General features: G+C 31.7%; 1 protein-coding gene across 1 annotated transcript; it reads left to right on the top strand.

Annotated features, from left to right (window-relative positions):
- Positions 1 to 10,093: 10,093 nt before the first annotated feature.
- LOC120256208 (ubiquitin-NEDD8-like protein RUB1) lies at positions 10,094 to 13,442 on the top strand. Its single transcript, XM_039263944.1, has 3 exons — positions 10,094 to 10,223; positions 12,345 to 12,604; positions 13,106 to 13,442. The coding sequence occupies exons 1-3, from the start codon at positions 10,131 to 10,133 to the stop codon at positions 13,212 to 13,214; spliced, it is 462 nt and encodes a 153-aa protein (XP_039119878.1). The 5' UTR covers positions 10,094 to 10,130; the 3' UTR covers positions 13,215 to 13,442.
- The last annotated feature ends 6,379 nt before the right edge of the window (positions 13,443 to 19,821 follow it).

Below are 19,821 nucleotides of genomic sequence, written 5' to 3'. Positions count from 1 at the left end.
ATCCTGCATCTGCATCTTCTCATTAGTATTCATAGGAGTGTGAGTTTTATTGCATTGTGTCATCTGAAACCGTTGAAGCAAGACCTCTGCATACTTCTTCTGATTTATTACTCTGATTGACCTCCAACCCAAGAAAATAATGGAGAACACCAAGGTCACTCATCTCAAATGTGCTTTTCATACCTGCCTTAAAATCATCAATTAAAGATTGTGAAGATCCCATATATATAATATCATCAACATAAAGGCAAATTAATATCACTTCATTGTTCTTCTCCTTCTTTTTATAGAGAGTTGGCTCAATCTCACTGCGATCATAACCATTCTGAATGAAGTAGGTGTCAATCTTGCTATACCAAGCTCTTGGGGCTTGTTTCAATCCATACAAAGCCTTCTTCAATCGATATACTTTATTCTCACTACCTTTAACTATGAAACCTTCTGGTTGATCAACAAAAACCTCTTCTTTCAACTCCCCATTCAGAAAGGCTGACTTAACATCTAAATGATAGATAATCCATTTATTTTGTGCTGCAATTGAAATAAAAACTCTAACTGTTTCAAACCTGGCTACTGGAGAGTATGAATCATTAAAATCAATGCCTTGTATCTGCGAGTAGCCCTTAGCAACCAGCCGTGCTTTGAACCTCTGAATTGTGCCATCTGAATGCAACTTTGTCTTGTACACCCATTTCAAACCAATAGCTTGTTTTCCTTCTGGTAAATCAACCAAATCCCAAGTTAAATTTTTCTGAATAGCTGCAATTTCATCTTCCATAGCAATCTTCCATTCCTTTTTCACTACTGCCTCATGAAATGAAACTGGATCAGTAGTAGTTAGAGCAAAGGAACAAGATTCATAGAAATCCCGTAAGTTTCTGACTTTAAGTGGTGGAGTTTCACTCATTGGAGAAGAGCATGTAGAATTTGGTTCAACTTCAGTTGGTGCAAGTTCATCTGCATTGGAAGTTGTATTTGCACTAGTAGTTGCACCATGTGTTTCACTTGGATTTGCACTGTCTTCAGATAAAACATCAAATGCAATTTTATTTGTTGTTGTTGTTGTGTCATTGCCCCATGTCCAAGCTGTATCTTAATCAAAAGAAACATTTCTGCTGATAATTACCTTCTGAGTTAGTGGATTAAATAACTTGTAAGCCTTGGATTCTGAACAATATCCAATAAATATGCATTTCAATGATTTATCATCCAATTTCTGTCTAGACTGAGCATTAATCAGAGAGTATGCAATGCACCCGAAGATTCTTAAGTGAGAAACGGTTGGTTCCAAACCTGACCAAGCTTCAAAGGGTGTCATATTTTGAACTGCCTTGGTGGGTGATATGTTCAGTAAATAAACTGATGTTGCAACTGCTTCTGCCCAAAAAGAATGTGGTAATCTTTTCTCCTTCAACATGCTTCAGGCCATCTCAACGACTGTCCTATTTCGCCGTTCAACAACGCCATTTTGTTCTGGTGAATAAGGTGATGTAAGATGCCTCTTAATTCCTTCTTGTTCATAGAAATGCCTGAATTTTGTTGACATGAACTCTCCTCCCCGATCTGAACGAAGAACTTTTATTGATCTCCCACATTGATTTTCCACCTCGGCCTTGAACTTTTGAAAATAGTCAAATGCCTGAGATTTGTTTGTCAAAAAATAGACCCAGCACATACGTGTAAAATCATCAATTAATAACATGAAATAAAAACTTCCTCCAAGTGACTTTGATTGCATGGGACCACAAATATCTGTGTGCACAAGTTCAAGCTTGCCAGTCGCTCTCCAAGATGCAGTATTTGGAAAAGATTTTCTTGTCTGTTTGCCAAGCAGACAACTTTCACACACACCCAATTGACTGATTTTTGGAAGACCATACACCATGTCCTTCTGTTTCAACACCAACATGCCTTTATTATTCAAATGACCAAACCTTAAATGCCAAAGTGTGGTGTCATCCATCTGTGTTGTAATGAGACTGAGATTTGCCAAGCTTGAAAAATCCAAAGGAAACATCCTATTGGCTGTCATAGAAACCTTTATCACATGTTGACCAGTTTTGACTTCAACTATATGACATTCATCATTTGTAAAGGTGACAGAATACCCTTTACTGAGTAGCTGACCCACACTTACTAAATTGTGTGCAAGTGTGGGTGCATATTGAACATTATGAATCAACATAATATTATGTGGTGAGGTAGAAATGCCCACTGTACCTTCACCTTCAACTTGAATAGATTTACCATCTCCAAGTCTCACTTGTAGCTTTTTGGAATCATCAATCATTTTGAAAAGATCTTTTCTTCCTGTCATGTGGTTAGAACAACCACTATCTATCAACCAAATAGAATCAGAGAGAATTTGAGAGTTAGAATGAACCATAAAAAGATTAATTTCCTTGCTTCCTTCTGTTGTAGCTTTATTGCCTTCTGCAACATGAATTGCCTTATCATTATACCAACAATCAGATTTAAGATGCCCGAATTTCTTGCAGTTATAACACTGCACATTGCTCTTCAAATTATGTTGATCATATTGTCTTCCTTGACTTGAGTTTCTGCCTCTGCCTCGACTTCTGAAATTAGTGAATCCTCTGCCTCTGCCTCTTCCAGGCATCCTTTTACCTTCTTTAACATTAGACATCTCCATCTTTACTTGAAATCCTTTGCTATCCATCTTTTCAACAGATCTGTTCATTCTTGATTCATGAGCTTGGAGAGATCCACTAAGTTCATCAATGGTCAATAGAGTTAAATCCTTGGATTCCTCTATAGCAGCAACAACATGATCAAACTTGGTTGATAACTCCTTAGAATTTTTGCAACTACTGTCGAATCGGTGATGGTATCACTAAAAACTCTCATTTGATTTATCACCATCATCATGCGAGTGATATACTCTTGCACATTTTCTGAATTTTTCATCTGCATTGTTTCAAAATCTTGCCGTAGAGATTGAAGTTTAACTGTGATTACCTTTGAAGTTCCTTGAAATTCTTTCTGTAGAATGACCCATGCTTCATGTGAAGTTTTTGCAGCAACAATCCTTGAGAAAACTGCTTCACTCACAGCCTGCTGAAGTAAAAATAGAGCTTTTGAATCTCTTTTTCTATTTTCCTTCAACTTCACTTCTTCATCCTCCTCTTTATAGCCTTTGTCTACCAACTCCCAGAGATCTTGAGAAAGAAATAAAGTCTTCATCTTGATACTCCAAAAGTCATAATTTTCTCCCTTGAATATTGGAAGAGTAGGTTGAGCAACAGTCATAGAAACACCATTGGAAGCCATAGAGTTTCTTCAAACAACCTGTCGCTCTGATACCACAATGTTGGAAATAAAGTGGAGAAGAAGACAAACTTATTATCAAAAAAGGTCAGTGATATAAAGTGGAATTAAAACTGATAAGTTTTTCATTGCTATCAACCTTGATGGATACATGCTTATATAGAAAACAACATCTCTGTGTGAAAAGACATGATTAATAACTAATAGACAGTTATAATAACTGACAATATAACTAATACACCCTTTCATAACAATGCCACATAATCAATCTTAGATTAAGGTCTTCAACCAATACCCATATGCCATATGGTGTAGTAAATTCATCAATCTTTAATAGAGACCACAAGGCGCTGCCTTTGCGGAGAGACAGAACTCCGACGAGCGAATGAAGATGTGGATGATTTTAGGTAAGAGCTTATGGTCGTAGAGAATTCGGCCAATGGCCATATGGCTGTTGAAGGCTTCATCGGTGGTCGGAGGAAATAGACGATCTTCTGTCAATAAAGGTAGATGACAAAGGTGCAGAACAGTATGCTAATCACACATCAACAGCAATGTCTTCTGACTGAATCTTCTCAGGATGCATCACAACCTCGCTGCTATCAATACCGAGCCACAGACGTCCCCGTAGATGTCATAGGTCTTCTTGGAGTCATAATACCCTCCTGATCACAGCATCATGGAAAAAGAGACAGCCCTCCTCTTTTTTTTTTAAACTTTATCTTTTTTTTTTATTGAAGAATTTTTTTTTGAGAGCTTGAAATTCCTAAAGCCGAATGAGACGGCAACGACGACGGTGGCTACCGGGATATGAATTAGATCACCGACTGAACCTCGCCGTATCTTGTTATCAATCCATGTCCCAGCGATGGCTCCTTTCTCTTCTTCTCTCCTCTATATTTCACTGACTTTTTTTCATATTCTATGCTCGCCTATGCGAAGTTGAAAGGGAGAGAGCACGAATTCTCTCCAAATGGGGAAGAGAGCGAGCACGAGATAAAGAAGAACACGAAAGAGAAAAGAAAAGAACGGATGCTAAGCTTGTATCATGGTTGCATGCACGTGCATGGGCTTTTTTCATTAAATGCATGGAAAGCAATTACATATATATATTTTTTAGAGAAAAAGATTCATGATAATGCATGTACATGCATGCATAAAAAAGAAATTATATATATTCTTTTAGAAAGAGAAAGGAATGTGCACGTACGGGCATCTATTGCTCTTTAAATGCATGAAAATTATATATATATATATATATATATGCATATATTCTTCTTTAAATGCACACAGCATGTGCAAAAACGCATGCAAGGATTACGCAATAATGGATCTTTTTTTTAAAAGAAACATAGTATCTCTGCTATATGAACCCGATCGTTTCATTTTGTTTTGTCTGTCCAACGTTCCTCGTCTTTTTCTTCTCTTCTTCTCTTCCCCTCCCTTTTCTCTCCTTCTTCGTCTCTCCCCTTGTCCCCTTTTTTGTCTCAAAAAAATCCTCAACACGTAGAAGAATCTCCAACTCCCAGGAGATTTTTTTTAAAATTTTTGAATTCAAAATTTCCGATCCCTATCCATAATCTCCTTTTTATATATTTATTATTATTTTTACTTATGAATTTCCCTCCCTTTTTTTATTATTATTCATATGAAATTTCAAACGAAAATATATATACGTGTATATATATATATATATATCTTCAAATATATATATATATATATATATATATATATATATATATATATATATATATATATATTCTCTTTCCTCTTCTTTTTCTTTATATCATTATTATTTTTTCATTTACACCCCTATTTTTATTTGGAATAGGATAATACTCCTTGTCTCCTTTTTTTTTATTTGAAGTAGGAGAATATAATTCATCACTATGATTTTTATTTATCTCCTTGTTTTTTTTTTATATTAATTCGAAGTACAATGCTAATTTCCTAATGGGATTAGGAATGAAAATTTTCTATATAAACAATAAAAATTAATATTCTGGTAAATCAGCTCCACTTCCATCTAGATTATTTTAAAACTAATGAGACTATGTTCATGCATAATATTATGTTGTAATATTAAGTATTTATTATATGTTTGTCTATGATTTTCAATGTCAAATATCTAATTAAAGTAATTTTTATATTATTAAAATTGTAATTAATTATGTGTTTAAGTATTAAATATTTTTCTGTTATATGAGAAAATAATTGGAGTTTGGGGTTGTGAATCAAATTTGGAGTTTGGGGTTGTGAATTGGAGATGGCTTGAGACGATGCGTGATATCATCACCGCCACATGCACGATGGCTACCGAACGCTCAATTGGTGGGGCCCAATATTTTTTAAAAAAAATCCAAATAAAACATGGGCCCATGATTAACTTTTAAAATATAAACGTTGCATTCCATCTGCTAATCTCTTTTTAATTTTTTAATTTTTCATAAATACACATACATTCTTAAACACATCTTTCAATTTTCAACTATAAAAATAACCTCCATTGAATTTTTCAATAATTTTTAAAATTTTTCATATTCTTTCTATTCACTAAATATACAAAATTTTTAAAATTATCTTTCAAATTCATAAAATTATTTTACTTCATAAATTTTTCTCATTTCTATCCAAATGTTCAAAATCAATCAAATTTTGATCTTGATTTTATTAATCTAGACATGGCAAGTCAACAAACTAATGCAGGAATAAGTGATTTTCAGATTCCTTCAAATAACTCCGAAAATTTGAATAAAAGTTCTATCACCAGAAAACAACGTAAACATATTCATTTTCTCTCTCAATTTAGATAAATAAATATGCTTTAATGAAATATATAATATAAATATTTAAACATATGAATGAAATAATCATGGGCCCTATTTTATAATATAATTATTATGGGAGATAATTTAATGAGTTGATGAGGTGATATGGGTATCAAGCTTTAAAATAGTATAATGATTAAAGTTGCACATGATAACCATATAACGTGATAGACCGAAATTCTATATAATAATAATAATATAATTATATCTGGATCCTTGGATTTTTTTTTTTTTTTTAATTTTAAGACATTGCTTTCAAGTTTTCAAGATGATGCGCTGACAATTTTCTAGAGATATATCATAATTACATCTTTGAAAAAAATATTTTTTTATTAAAAAATGAAAATTGAAAATAGAATTGTTATTTTTTGTGTCTAATAATCTATTAATATTTAAAAGAAAATTTTTATGTCATCCTGAAAATTAGTGAAATTCTTTGCTAATACCTGTTCTAATTTTATTTTATTTATCATCCTTTGAACAATCTTTTAAAATTTTTTTATAATAAAAACTTGGTATTATTTTTTTTAATAAAAATTATTAATCACCTAAGATATATTAGATAGGTAAGAACTAATATAAAGATATAAAAACAAAATTACAAAAGTAATAAATATCTTCAATTAAAAATAACAAAAATGGTATGCGATCTAATTCGAAATGATCAACAGACATACTGATAAGTATGCGAATATAAAAGCTATATATAAAAAAATAAGATAAAATAGGGATTAGATTGCATAGTGCTCTGAATCTTTCATTTCATTAAATTTTTTTAAAATTTTATTGTAAATATTTAATTTTTATTTTTAACGGAAAAAAAGGAATAAATAATAGTATGGGCCCATTTGGGTTCTTATCTTTTCAGCTTTTCTTTGGTTTTGTTATGGGCCTTTCTAAGTTGTGGTTATAATTATTGGATCAAGTCCACGTCTACATCCGATTTGACTGCGAATCCGAATCAGAATACAATTTTTTGAGAAACAACAAGTCGGCGTGCATTAAGATTCGCACCGAATTTTTAATTGAATCCTAGCCGTTTAATGAAAAATTTAATTAAAAAAAAAAAATCAAATTCTTCAAAACCTCTTTAAATTTTCAAAATTCTCCATTAGACACTCTTGAAAGAGCTCACAACCATCGGTATTGACATGGTCTTATTGTGAAAAATCAATATATGACGTTTAACATGTCTCGAGTTTGAATATTGATAAATATAATGATGATAATGAGTTCTCGCTTGTGAGTGAGAGTTTGTTGTCCAAATTCATATTATTGGGTGAGAATATAAAGGCTGATGAATTAATTCTCGACTCATGTACATATCTTACTGTATACAACGCGTGTAGTTTTTATAAAAAAGAAAAAATAAATAAAAAATTACTCCTTGAGGTCCATCCGTCCATGCATCATTATATACTTTAAGTTAAATAAATTTTAATAAAATAATTATATTTTGTTAACTTAAAAGACATTTTGAACATTAGAAGGGGTGAAGTGAAAACGTCAGAAAACGTTGACGAAATATATTCATAAAAGATTGATGTTTGCAAAGTATTGATATTTTATTGTTTGTATTAAATTTTTAAAAATTTAAATTGTTTTATTTATTTACAATGGAATGGAATAAATAAATAAATAAATAAATATTTATTTTAAAAGTAAGAATATGATAATGGTATATATACCCACAGATAAACAAGCGCATTATGGATGGCGATGGTGTAAAGGCTTACTTAGATACGTTTTATATAAAAAGGGAATAAAAATATAAATTAGATGGTGATAAAGTTATTCTCAATAGATTTATTATTTAATTATTTCATTTTTGAGTCCAAAGGTGGAAAGAGAAAAATTTCCAAAAGATTTTGTTTTTATTTTTTTTAATTTATAAAAATATTTTCAAAATCATATATTCTCAAGGAATAATAAAGCTAATTAACTTTTGAAGAACCACTAGTTGAGGTTGAGACTTTGAGTTTATAATGGCAATAAAACATGTAATCTAGTCAAGTTATACCATTTAGCTTTAGAAAGAACTTACTAGGTTTATAAAATTATGCAAACCTTTTTTCTCTAAGTATGAGAGTGCTCAGAGATTTTTAGTGGGGTTTCTAAATATGAGAGGCTGCTTAGGGTTTGACCATGGCATTATACAAACTTTTTGAAAGACATTGTGATTAATTTAATTATATATATATATATATATATATATATATATATATTTTCTATTAATGAAGCTTCAATCATGTATTGGGACATATGATTACTCTCATCGTTAGGCAGAAGCTCGATCCAAATCCGATTCAAAGTCAATATTTGATGGGCTAGTCCAAGCCTGGCCCAAACAAATCTTGGATTGGATATGGATATCATTTTTAAGTAATGGGCCTGCCCACGGGCCGGTCCTTTTAAATTTTTTTGGGTTGATCCAACAGGGCGACTCATAATCTAACCCATCGGATTTAATAGTAAATATTAATAATAAAAATTTAAAAAATATTGCGAATAATTGATTGGTTAAAATAAACTCATCATACAAGGGAGTTAACTAGCTAAGTTGTTAATTGTCATAGGTCAATCTCATGAATTATGTCATGCCAACCAACGACTCTTTTAATGATTCATCTTGAAAGAGGGTTGTATTTTTATTGATTAATCAAGTATACATAGGTCCGATTTTATGTAGAATGAGAAAAATTCATATGATTGGCAAATGACTAGGTGCTAATTTAGTTTGATGCAATATTTTTCTCAAGTAAAGATATAATAATACTAATCAATTAATAAAATTATTTATTTTTATTTTTTTTTTTAAATCATCACAAAGTTTAATAAAATAAAGTTAAAAAAATAACAACAGGCCGATTCGAACAAAATCCAATGGGCAGATCCTAGCTCGATCCAATAATTGATCAAAGGAGCCAAGCTCATAGTCATGAGTTGGGCGAGTTTTATATTTTAAATTTGGGCCGGTCTAGCCCAGCTCAAACTATTCATAAGATCCGTCAAATCTGGGCTTGGGTTGGGTCAAAATCTTAATTTTTTTGGATTGGGGCGGCCCAATGATGAGAGTAATGTGAGAGTCAAATACTTTAACAGTTAATCTATTACTATAGTAAAATAAAATATCTTTTAAAAAATATCAATAATAAATAAAAGTTTTTAAATTACAGAAAAGCCAATATTTTAGCATGTAAGAAATTCAAATATATTTTTGCAGGAGCTTTAAAGTATTACATAATTTTGAAAATATCATGCATGATTTTCCAATCTTATATACACACACATGACACATATACACATGCAAAACATCAAATATTCAATTGTCAAGATGGAAAGGGGTTTGTGTAAAACTTTAAATCTATTTTTTTATTTTGATAAAAGAAGATATTTCTTTAAATATTTTGGCCTAATGGTAAAAAAATAAAATAATTCAAAATTTCAAAAAAAAAAAAAAAATCATGGTCACGTGTTTTGTGTACCTTTTGAAATTTAATACCTATTTTTGTAATTTTCAAATAATTCATCCCTCAAATCAATTCTTGGAACAGGATGCAAACAGTCACTGTTTAGTGTTTATATATATACATATATTAATTCTTTAATTAAAAAATATATAGTTTCAATATTTAATATATTATAATTTTTTTTAACTATCCGATAAACTAAGATTTGAATTTGTCTCCTAATCAAAATATAAACCCTAATGATTTGAATTTGTCTCCTAACCAAAATATAAACCCTAATGAGATAAATAACACAAATTATAATTTATAAATTGATATAAAATAGAATAGATTTTGATCTATGATGAGAGTGAATATATAAATATTCAAATTATATAAAAATTAAAATAATAATAAATAAATCTAGGGTCTAAATTAAAAAAAAAACATACACATTTGCAAAATAGTCCCTGATTTTGGGCACGCTACTCAAGTCTCTCGTATATAAATAGCCCTAGAATCAGAAAAAGATGAAAGACGAGAAGAGAAGAAAGAGAGAGCAAGGATGCAGATCTTTGTGAAGACGCTGACGGGGAAGACGATCACGCTCGAGGTCGAGAGCAGTGACACCATTGACAACGTTAAGGCTAAGATCCAGGTATCCAGTTCCCTGTTCTAGCTTTTGATTTTAGGGTTTCGCTTTGATCCTGGGTTTTTTGTCTGATTTTTTGTGTAGTTTTTTGGGTTTTGGTTGGAGTTACTACTGGATTCGTGTTTTTAAGTTGTTGTGTTTATTGGATTGTTGGTTTGTTGGTTTAAGTGTCTGATTGTGTAGTTTGACCATGAAAGTTTGGTGCTTTGATTGAAATATTGTTTTGTTTTGTGGATTGATTGCGGTGTTTGGGGATTATGTTCAATTGTGGTGTTTTAGTGAGGATTTTTTGTATTTCATTGTTAATTTGCATGGATGAGATTGAAAAAATAAGGGGGATTTGCCGGATTTAGTATGCGGGGTTCATAGAAGAAGGCTGAGTTGGTTTTCGTACCTTGGATAACTTCGTCAATAGATGAAACAAGATTAGGTTTCAAAAGTTAGCTTTTTGTTTGAATTTATGAGCGGATTCGTTTTTGTTGATTGAGTGATAGCTTTGTTGGTTTTAGCAGTTCGGTTCTTGTGTTTGAGTCTGAAATTTGATCCCTTAGATTGCAGTGTAGTTGTGATTTCGTTTTGTTTTGGTACGTGACCTATCACGGAGTTTTGAGTGGTTATACTTAATTGTAGTGTTTTGGACTTTTTGGAATAAGGCTTCTTGTTTGAATTTATGGTAATTTTTGTCCATTGTGCAAGTGCTTTGACGGTTTTGGTCTTTGATTATGGAGTTTGAGCCTTGTCTTTTGATTTAATGTTTTGCTTTCCAAAATTGTTTATGATGTAATGTTGTTTTGATATGTTGATTTTAATTTCATTGTTTGGGTGATCATGTTTGGCTTTAGTGTTTTAATGAGAAATTTGGTTCAGTGTTGGATTCCATGAAGGAGATTGAAAGGAGTGGGATTTGGAGGATTTATTATGAGGAATTAAGAAAAGAAGGGTGAATGTAATTTGATCAGTAGATGAAACAAGACTATGTTTTGGAAGTTAGTTTTCCTTATGACTAGAATTACTTGTTTTCTTGCGTCTGTTTCCTGTTCTATATTAGGAGTTAGGGATGGTTTAGAATGAGGGAAAATAAAAAGGAGAAGAAAAGGACAAGAGAGGTATGATGGTTTGATGAATAAAATGAGATTTGTAAACAAATGAAGGGGAAAAAATTGTGAAAACTTCTCTCTGTACTTCCCCTATTATCCCTTGATCCGAACCCAACCTAGAGGCCCATTGGTGATGCAATCTTGTTAAGTGACTGCTGTCTTAAGGGTTGTGATCTGATCAGACCTGAAGAAATAATCTCGTTGGTTAATACATCTGGTAAATTGTGGTCTGCACTCTTTGGATGGTTTGTGTGATTGTGAATGAAAAAAGGTTATGGATAATCTCCCGAGTGTTCTTTTTAATTATTGACAGACCTCTTAGTTTGCTCCAAGGGACTTCTATTTTTAATAATTTTTCCATATTATCTTGTTTGATGTAGAGATCTTGAATAACTTTTCTGTTTCTACTTTCAAGTTAGGTAAGCAATAATGAAAACTTCCTTTAAGAGGATAAGATCAAGCAATTCCATCAAATAAGTAAAATTAGAAGATATTGTTTTTGTACTTTTCTTGATTGATTTATTTTATTCACAAGTCATGATTTTCTTTTAGGTACCCCAGCCATGTTTTTACTGCTTAGGTATACCATACCACATGCTAGATTAGAAAATAATTATTTTTTTGTTTGACTGGTATCCGGTTCTTTGCTTTTGTCATTGTTTCTTGACAATATTGTTATCAAAGCCTGTGATAGTTTTAATTTAATATATATATGATAATAGCACTGGTTAATTGTTGGGTAAATTGAGTTGGATTATGTGGGAATATGTGATTCGTAGTCCAACTCCACATGCTATGGAAGTCAAAAGTTAGGGTTCTTTCATGTAAGAGCATGTAATATATTTCCTTAATTGTTTGGTGCTTGATTAAGTAGGCTTGATAGTTGATGGCGTAGGACAAGAATGGCCTACCCCCAAGTCCACATGCTGTAAAAGTTGAAATATAGGTTTCTTTATGTCAAAGATCAAACAAAATTTTTTTCTTAATCCTTCAGTGCTTAAGTAAATAAGTTTGATGGATGATGGTGTAGGACAAGGAGGGCATCCCCCCAGACCAGCAAAGATTGATATTTGCTGGGAAACAGCTGGAGGATGGGCGCACCCTTGCTGATTACAACATTCAAAAGGAATCAACCCTTCACCTTGTTTTGAGGCTTAGAGGTGGAACAATGATCAAGGTGAAGACACTTACTGGAAAGGAAATTGAGATCGACATCGAACCCACTGATTCTATTGAGAGGATCAAAGAACGTGTCGAGGAGAAAGAAGGGATTCCACCTGTGCAGCAAAGGTAAAATCTTTATGGCTTTGGATTTGAATCTTATCTCTGTAAGTTTTTGTCAACTCAAGCAATGTCACATTTGAATAAGGCTACCTTCTTCGTAATTAATTATACATGCACATGCAACACAAGTTTCACTGAATGGTTTCATTTAGGTACTTGTTAATCTCCACATACACACACACACACACACACACACACAGACACAGACAGCTTTCATCTTATTACAGTTCATCTTTACACAGTTTTCATCTTATGGTTCTGTTTAAGTAATTGTTAATTTTCGAACGCTCATCAACATCTAGTGGATAACAAGTATAACAATACACACACACACAGTCAATGTCTAAGTCAAGTATTACAAAAGCGCACACGCATACACTGTAAAAGAAAATCTGATCAAGTCACACACAGTCAGGATCTAGTCAATAACAAGTGGCATTTTGATTTATGTTCCCCTTCTTTAATCAATATCAATATCCCTTTCTCATTGGGCATCTCTTTGTGCAGGCTAATTTATGCAGGAAAGCAGCTTGCTGATGACAAGACTGCAAAGGAGTACAACATTGAAGGTGGTTCTGTTCTCCATCTTGTGCTTGCTTTGAGGGGTGGTTACTAATAAAAATTAAAAACACTTTGCCTGATATATATATATACATAAATGCCTGAGAATTCCTCAATTGCTCTATCTGCTCTATAATGTGTTTCAGTCTCTCTTGTTCTTCAAGAAGTTTGTCATTATTTCAGTGGGACATGTTTTAGCTTTTGGATTTGTGTTGAAAAGACGGGAATTGTTACTCTGAATTTTTGTTGACTGGATATGCACAATCTGTTTCCTTTTTCTTTTCTTTTTTTATTTACAAAGTAAATTTGTGTTTTAGTTTAGCATCATAATTTAGAGCTTCTTTATTTTATGTGATTTCAAGCACACATGTTTCAGTGGCATGCTTCGTTTCTCTATAGAAATTATATTGTTTCAAAATAATTTAACCTCACTATTTTAATAAATAGCCCATTATTTTAAACAAACAATACTGCTTATATGTATTCAAATCATTTGAGAGTTTAAATGATAGCAAATAAATAACAAGCAACAAGACCTTCTGAAAGAAAAGCACATGGTTTCCTAAGAGTGAGAGAAGGATTCTATTTGTTTATTTAGAATTAGCATATGAGGAGACGGTTAATAAATTAAGAGATCATTGGGTAATTTTTTTCATTAATGCATGCCATATATATATATATATATGGAAGTTTATTATAATTCACATAAACAAAGAGAGATGAGCAAGATCTTGAAAATTGTTACTCCCCGGTCCTATTTATATGTCCATCTAAATCAATTCATGCAAATTAAAAAAATGGTTAAAATAAGTTAATAATAACTTTATAAAAAATTATATCAACTTTAAGCTATTACCTTTTATTAGAAGTCTATCAATATTTCATTACTTTCTTTCTCTAATTTTAATTATTATGTTTTATTTCCTTTCTCAAAATAATGTTTGAAGATTCTCAAAAAATATTTGCTCCTTTATTATTTATTTATTGGAAAGTGTAAATTTATGCCCTCTCCATTCCGAATTAGATATCAATTTAATTATTTTTTTTTCAAAATAGTTGTCGCTATGCATTATCGAAATAAGATTCAATTGTTTTTTCTCTCTCTACCATTATCCAATTTTTCATTAAAACAATTTCAAATTTCCAAATCTATTAATAAAATCCACACATATTCATTAAATAATACTATTTGGTCTAAGAAGTTTTATTTAAATTAAAACAGTTATTTATAGATAAATTAACTTTTTATACAAGATAAATACAAAGTTTTATTTAACTAAAAACAAATTGATTTGATAAAAAAAATAGAGCTATATAAAAAATAAAGTTTTATTTAAAATAAGTCTTCATTGTATTAGATAAAACTAAAGTTTTATTTATTGTTGCTTGTTTCATTTATTTTTTTGCAAACATAATTTTTTTTTTCAATTTCTTATAGGGGAAAGCAATGATGGCAATTAAAATGTGAAATTACCATAATAATTGATATTATGATCTAATAAATGAATTTGTGCTGCCCTTCTTTGTTTTATTGAGCCAGTTTTTTTGCTGGGAAATATTAATATTCATAATTTTAAGTTAAAAATCTTAGTGGAAAAATTTTGCATGCTGAAAAAGGTATAAATTGCATTAAAAAAGGTCAGTATTTTTTTTTAAAATTTATATATTAAATTTGTAGAAACACATCACAATAACTATCCAAGAGGCTTACTTATGGTTTTGTATGCATAAAATATGTATTTATACTGATATGCATGAAACTATATACTCCCTCTGTTCATTTTTATTTGTCACCTTTTAGACCTTTTCTTTGATTTTTTTATTTGTCACATTAGAAATTTTGTGCAGTATTAAATAATTTTTTTCAAATTTATCCTTTAATTTAATGTACATGTACAATTTTCAATACATCATAATCAACAAAGCATTAAATTATATACTCCACTAGTGAAGTTTTAAATAGGGATAGTTTTGAAAAGTAATTGAATTTTTTATAAAATATAGGGAACCAACTAACTTTAACTAATTTTTTTTTAATAAGTGTGAATTAGTTAAATGTAACAACTAAAAAACGGATGGAGGGAGTATAATATTTTCAAATTCATGTTGAAGATATCTGTGCTATCACAAAAGCTAGATTAGTCTCGTATATATAGCTTAGAACTTAAATGTATAATTGGCATTTTATTTATTTATTTATATAAGAAAAATCTTTCTTTTGTCTCTGCAAATTTAGGCCGGAATATAGAAATAAGAGTGGTGTAATATTTTTCTTTCTTAATCTAATTGTAATTTGTAAAACGGAAGGTGCAATGGCATATTGCCTTGAGTTGCGGGAAAATATTATGGGAGATGTCACAAAGTATTTGCCTCTTTAATTTGTTTCGGTGCTATTAACCCTTCTTGGTCACCAGTGGCTAATGTTGGGTATGTGGAGTCTTGATTGTGTGACATCCCCATAGGCAGTGGCGGATTTAGAGGAGGGCAAGGGTGTGCTCAAGCACCCCCTTGCCCATATATATATATATATAATTACAATATTAATAATTATCATTTGTATGGAAAGTGATATTATTTATTTATTTTTTCAAAATTATACCTATAATATTTAAAATAAATTAAATAAAAATAATAAGATTATTATATTAAATAAAATTGATGTTGGGTGACCATAATAAATAATATGGCTAACAAAAAACATGGATCTTCAAATATTTTGTTTTAAAATTTTATATTTAGATATATTTTTTATTGAACTTATTAATATATTATTATCAATTTTTTAAGATATTAATGTAAAAAATATTAATAATAAATATAAAAAATAAAACTATAAAAAATACTATTGCTATTTCAAAATCTCTAAAAACAATCATTGTATTCGTGAGTTCTCTTTCTTTGCTCAATCTCTTCTAACTTTTGAGTTTATATTTTATCTTTCATTATATAGACTAATTATGTATTTTTTTAAAATTTATTTTTATATCTGAATTAATTTGTTTAATTTTTTTTTGTAATTTATGTTGTTTAAAAATATTTGATATTTATTAAATAATTATTTGATATTTGTTAAATATTTATTTGACTATTTGTTATGAAAATTGTTGTGAAAACGGTTAGATATTTGTTGTGATTATTTACTATAATAAATTGATTATTTATAAATTATTTTTTTAATAATTGTTGCATAAATGAATTTATATTGTGAATTTGTGCAAAGTCATTTTTTTAATTGTATTATTTGTCAATTTAATGTTTAACATTTAGTTAAATTATTTGCTAATTATGTAAATATGATAATTTTTTTACACCTAATGAAACCAAAATTTGTAGATGGATGTATATTTTATTTTTGAATTGTTGATTATTATTGTCTCAATTTGAATTAATTACGTTATATAATATTCATAAAATTTTTAAATTTGAATTCAGCACCCCCTAAATTTTGTTTCTCGTTTCGCCACTGCCTATAGGAGAAATTTTTTTTAGGAGAGTAGGAGTGTTTATGTAATTTTCCTTTTCTAGATATGTCATAGATTTCTTCTCTATATAAAACAGTTCCTTATGAGATGTGATTTGATTCAAAGAAAACCCTAGTATGCCCCTGGACATATTTTGTGATTGCTTTTAATTTGTTTTGTGTTTTCTCTTTCGATCATAGGTGAGAATCTGATTCCCAACATAGCAATTCCCGTGATTGCTAATCTAATTGATCAGAGCCCTATAATTATTTAGAAAACTAATGCAAGCTATTTCTGTAGTAATTTTCGACCCAAGTAGTGAAATGCTTTACCTGAATCTAAGAGAAAAAAATATTCACTTGATCAGTGTGTGGTTCAATAAAAAGGGAAAAATAATGTTTTGACAACCCGCGGAACTTTAGTAACTCTTTGGCCAAGATTTTATTTACACCTATGAATCTTCCAACATTTACACTTTTTCATGCAAAGCAATATAATCCAGTTTTAGTGCCCAATAAAGAAAAACATAAAACAAACTGCATCCTCTCCAGAAATTGATATCAACTACCACCTATAAGCTATCATTCAAGTTCAATAGTATATCACTAACACAATTTGTATATTAACTTATGCAAGATATTCATGTAGTAATTTTGGACCTAAGTAGCATAATGCTTTACTTGAATCTGAGCTGTTCAATGGAAAAAAAATTCACTTGATCACTGTGCTAAGTATGATTCAACAAATGGGGAAAATAATGTTTTGACAATCCTTTGAACCCTAGCAACCAAGGTTTTTAAAAGCGGACCGGACATGATCGGTAGAATCGGGAACCGACTGACAGTCCGATCCAGTTTTAATGTGTTTGTTGACCAAGATGTGAACCGGTCAAACCCAGCAAACTAGTCAGACCAAAACCGGATAGAACCCGGATTTCTAAAGATTTTTTTTTTTCTATGTGATCTCCCCCTTCTCTCTCTCTCTCTCCTCCTTTTCCTCTCCTTCTCCTCCTCCATCTCTGGTAACAAGTTCACCGTCAGCGATGAGAAAGGCTGGAATCCCACACAAACCCTTCTACCTATTTAATTACATATATATATGTATATATATAAACACTAATGAATGCATGCATGGGTTTGCATGGGATTTACGTATATAGTGTTCTACTACTAATCAAGGATGGCAGACGTTCAAGTAGATGAAACGACATACGAGAAGTGCAACACTACAACAAAGGACAGAGTTATGCTTTTGATCTCAATGAAACCAGTTATATTGCTATGTATGTTATTCTAATTGTATATATACTAGTGTTATGTTATTCTATATATACAAGTGTTATGTCATGTATGTTATTCTATATATACTAGTGTTATGTGCGTGCATATTGTCACAGACTTGGACTTCAACCAATGTCACGTGTGGGCACTTGATCATTTCCTCGATCAAGTTCAACCTACTCCTTCCTTTGCCCACACGCTAAGCCCATCCTTGATCAAGTTCAACCTCAGAAGGACGCTTGATTTCCATCCTTGTCCACATGCTAAGCCCATCCAAAAAGTCAAAAAAAGAATCCTTCTGAGGTAGTTCGGTATCTGCAAAAATATCTCCGAGAATTTCTTAACGTAGTCCCGGACGCTTCCTTTTTGGATGAGACGCCGGAGCTTGGCTCTTGCATCTCTCTAGGTATGCTCCGGGTAGAATTGCTTCTTCAGCTCCTTGAAATTGTCCCAATTAGCAATGGTACATGTCCCATGCTCCATGTCACCACATCTTCTCCACCAAACCATGATGGTATCGCCAAGGTAGAGTATGGCATGATCTACCTTCTTGGTGTCTTTTACACCAAGTGCCTTAAAGCATTGCTCCAAGCTCCACAAGATGTTGTATATCTCCTTGGCATCTTTTGCCCCCAAGTAGTGTTTAGGCTTTGGCACTTCCATCCTAGAAGGAAAAGCATGAATTAAGGAAGGAGGGGCGATAACAACATTACCTTGTGCTAAGGCCCCTCTTGTTGAGCACCATCTTATCCTTCAATACCCTTAACTCTTCCTTTAAGTAACCAACCTCTTCCTTTAAAGCCTTCTTCTCCAATTCAAGAAAGATAGCTTTGCTAGCAAGGGGCTCGCACCTCTCCATGACTTTCTTGGAGCAAGTGTCCATCACCATGTTCAAGGCGCCTTGCATCTCCTCATGTAAGTCCTCCATGTTCGAGTCCATCTCCTCGAACTTCTTCTCGCCTTTGGTAATGACTATCACCACCTTGGTAAGCCTAGCCAAGACATCCCCCAACTCTTCTTGGGCCCTGTCCTTGGTTGGTGCTTTCTTGCCTTTCTTAGAGACCTCCTTTTGGACCTCCACTTGTTCGATCTCACTCGACATGGTCGCCGCAAGATTTTCAACCCAAAAGCTCTGATACCACTCTATCACAGACTTGGACGTCGTGTGCCGGCACTTGATCACTCCCTCGATCAAGTTCAGCCTACTCCTTCCTTTGCCTCTTCCTTTGCCTTGGTTTGCCTACCAAAGAAGAAAAGAAAACTTGAATAGGTTAAGGTTAGGAAGAGAACTTATCAAGAGACTTGAGATATTAGGGAAAACTTCGTATTCTCTTTAATAACTCCAATGCTTACAACACTTCTTGGTTGCTTGGTTCATCCCTAAGGCAAAACCCTTAGAGGCCGTTTGGTTAGCGGTAATGATATATTACCACGTAATAAAATTACCGTTGCAATGAGATCGGGAATGTTTTGTTGGATATAAATGCACTAGGTATGGCAACTTAATGAAGAATCTATATATAAGAAAAGAATGAAAGAAGACAGGAAGAAAATTGAAAGGTGTAGGCAAGGCACTTCAAGAGAAGTTGTCTCTTGAATATTATTTCTCCCACTAGGTGCAAATGGTCTCGAGGAATAATATTCTTGGGATACAATGCCTACTGATTGAGAAACAAATTTGCACTTTTGCTTTCTCAAGAACTCAGTTGAACCAGAAGGATTGAGAAGAGTTCTCAATACCGGAAGAAGATTTTTCTGAAAAGTTAGGTTTTTTTCTTTTAAAAAGGTACAAGATTAGATTTTAAAATGATTGGAGGGGGTATTTATAAATTTGAGAAACCTCTTCGCATCACAACTGCTATGAAGTGAAGAGGCGTGAAAACGTTCAGAAACAACCCTTGAAAATATTTTATTACTTTAT

Source organism: Dioscorea cayenensis, chromosome 3 (assembly GCF_009730915.1).
Source record: "Dioscorea cayenensis subsp. rotundata cultivar TDr96_F1 chromosome 3, TDr96_F1_v2_PseudoChromosome.rev07_lg8_w22 25.fasta, whole genome shotgun sequence".
NCBI classification, from domain to species: domain Eukaryota; kingdom Viridiplantae; phylum Streptophyta; class Magnoliopsida; order Dioscoreales; family Dioscoreaceae; genus Dioscorea; species Dioscorea cayenensis.
The sequence above is the reverse complement of the archived record's forward strand: the minus strand, read 5'-3'. Positions and strand labels throughout refer to the sequence as shown.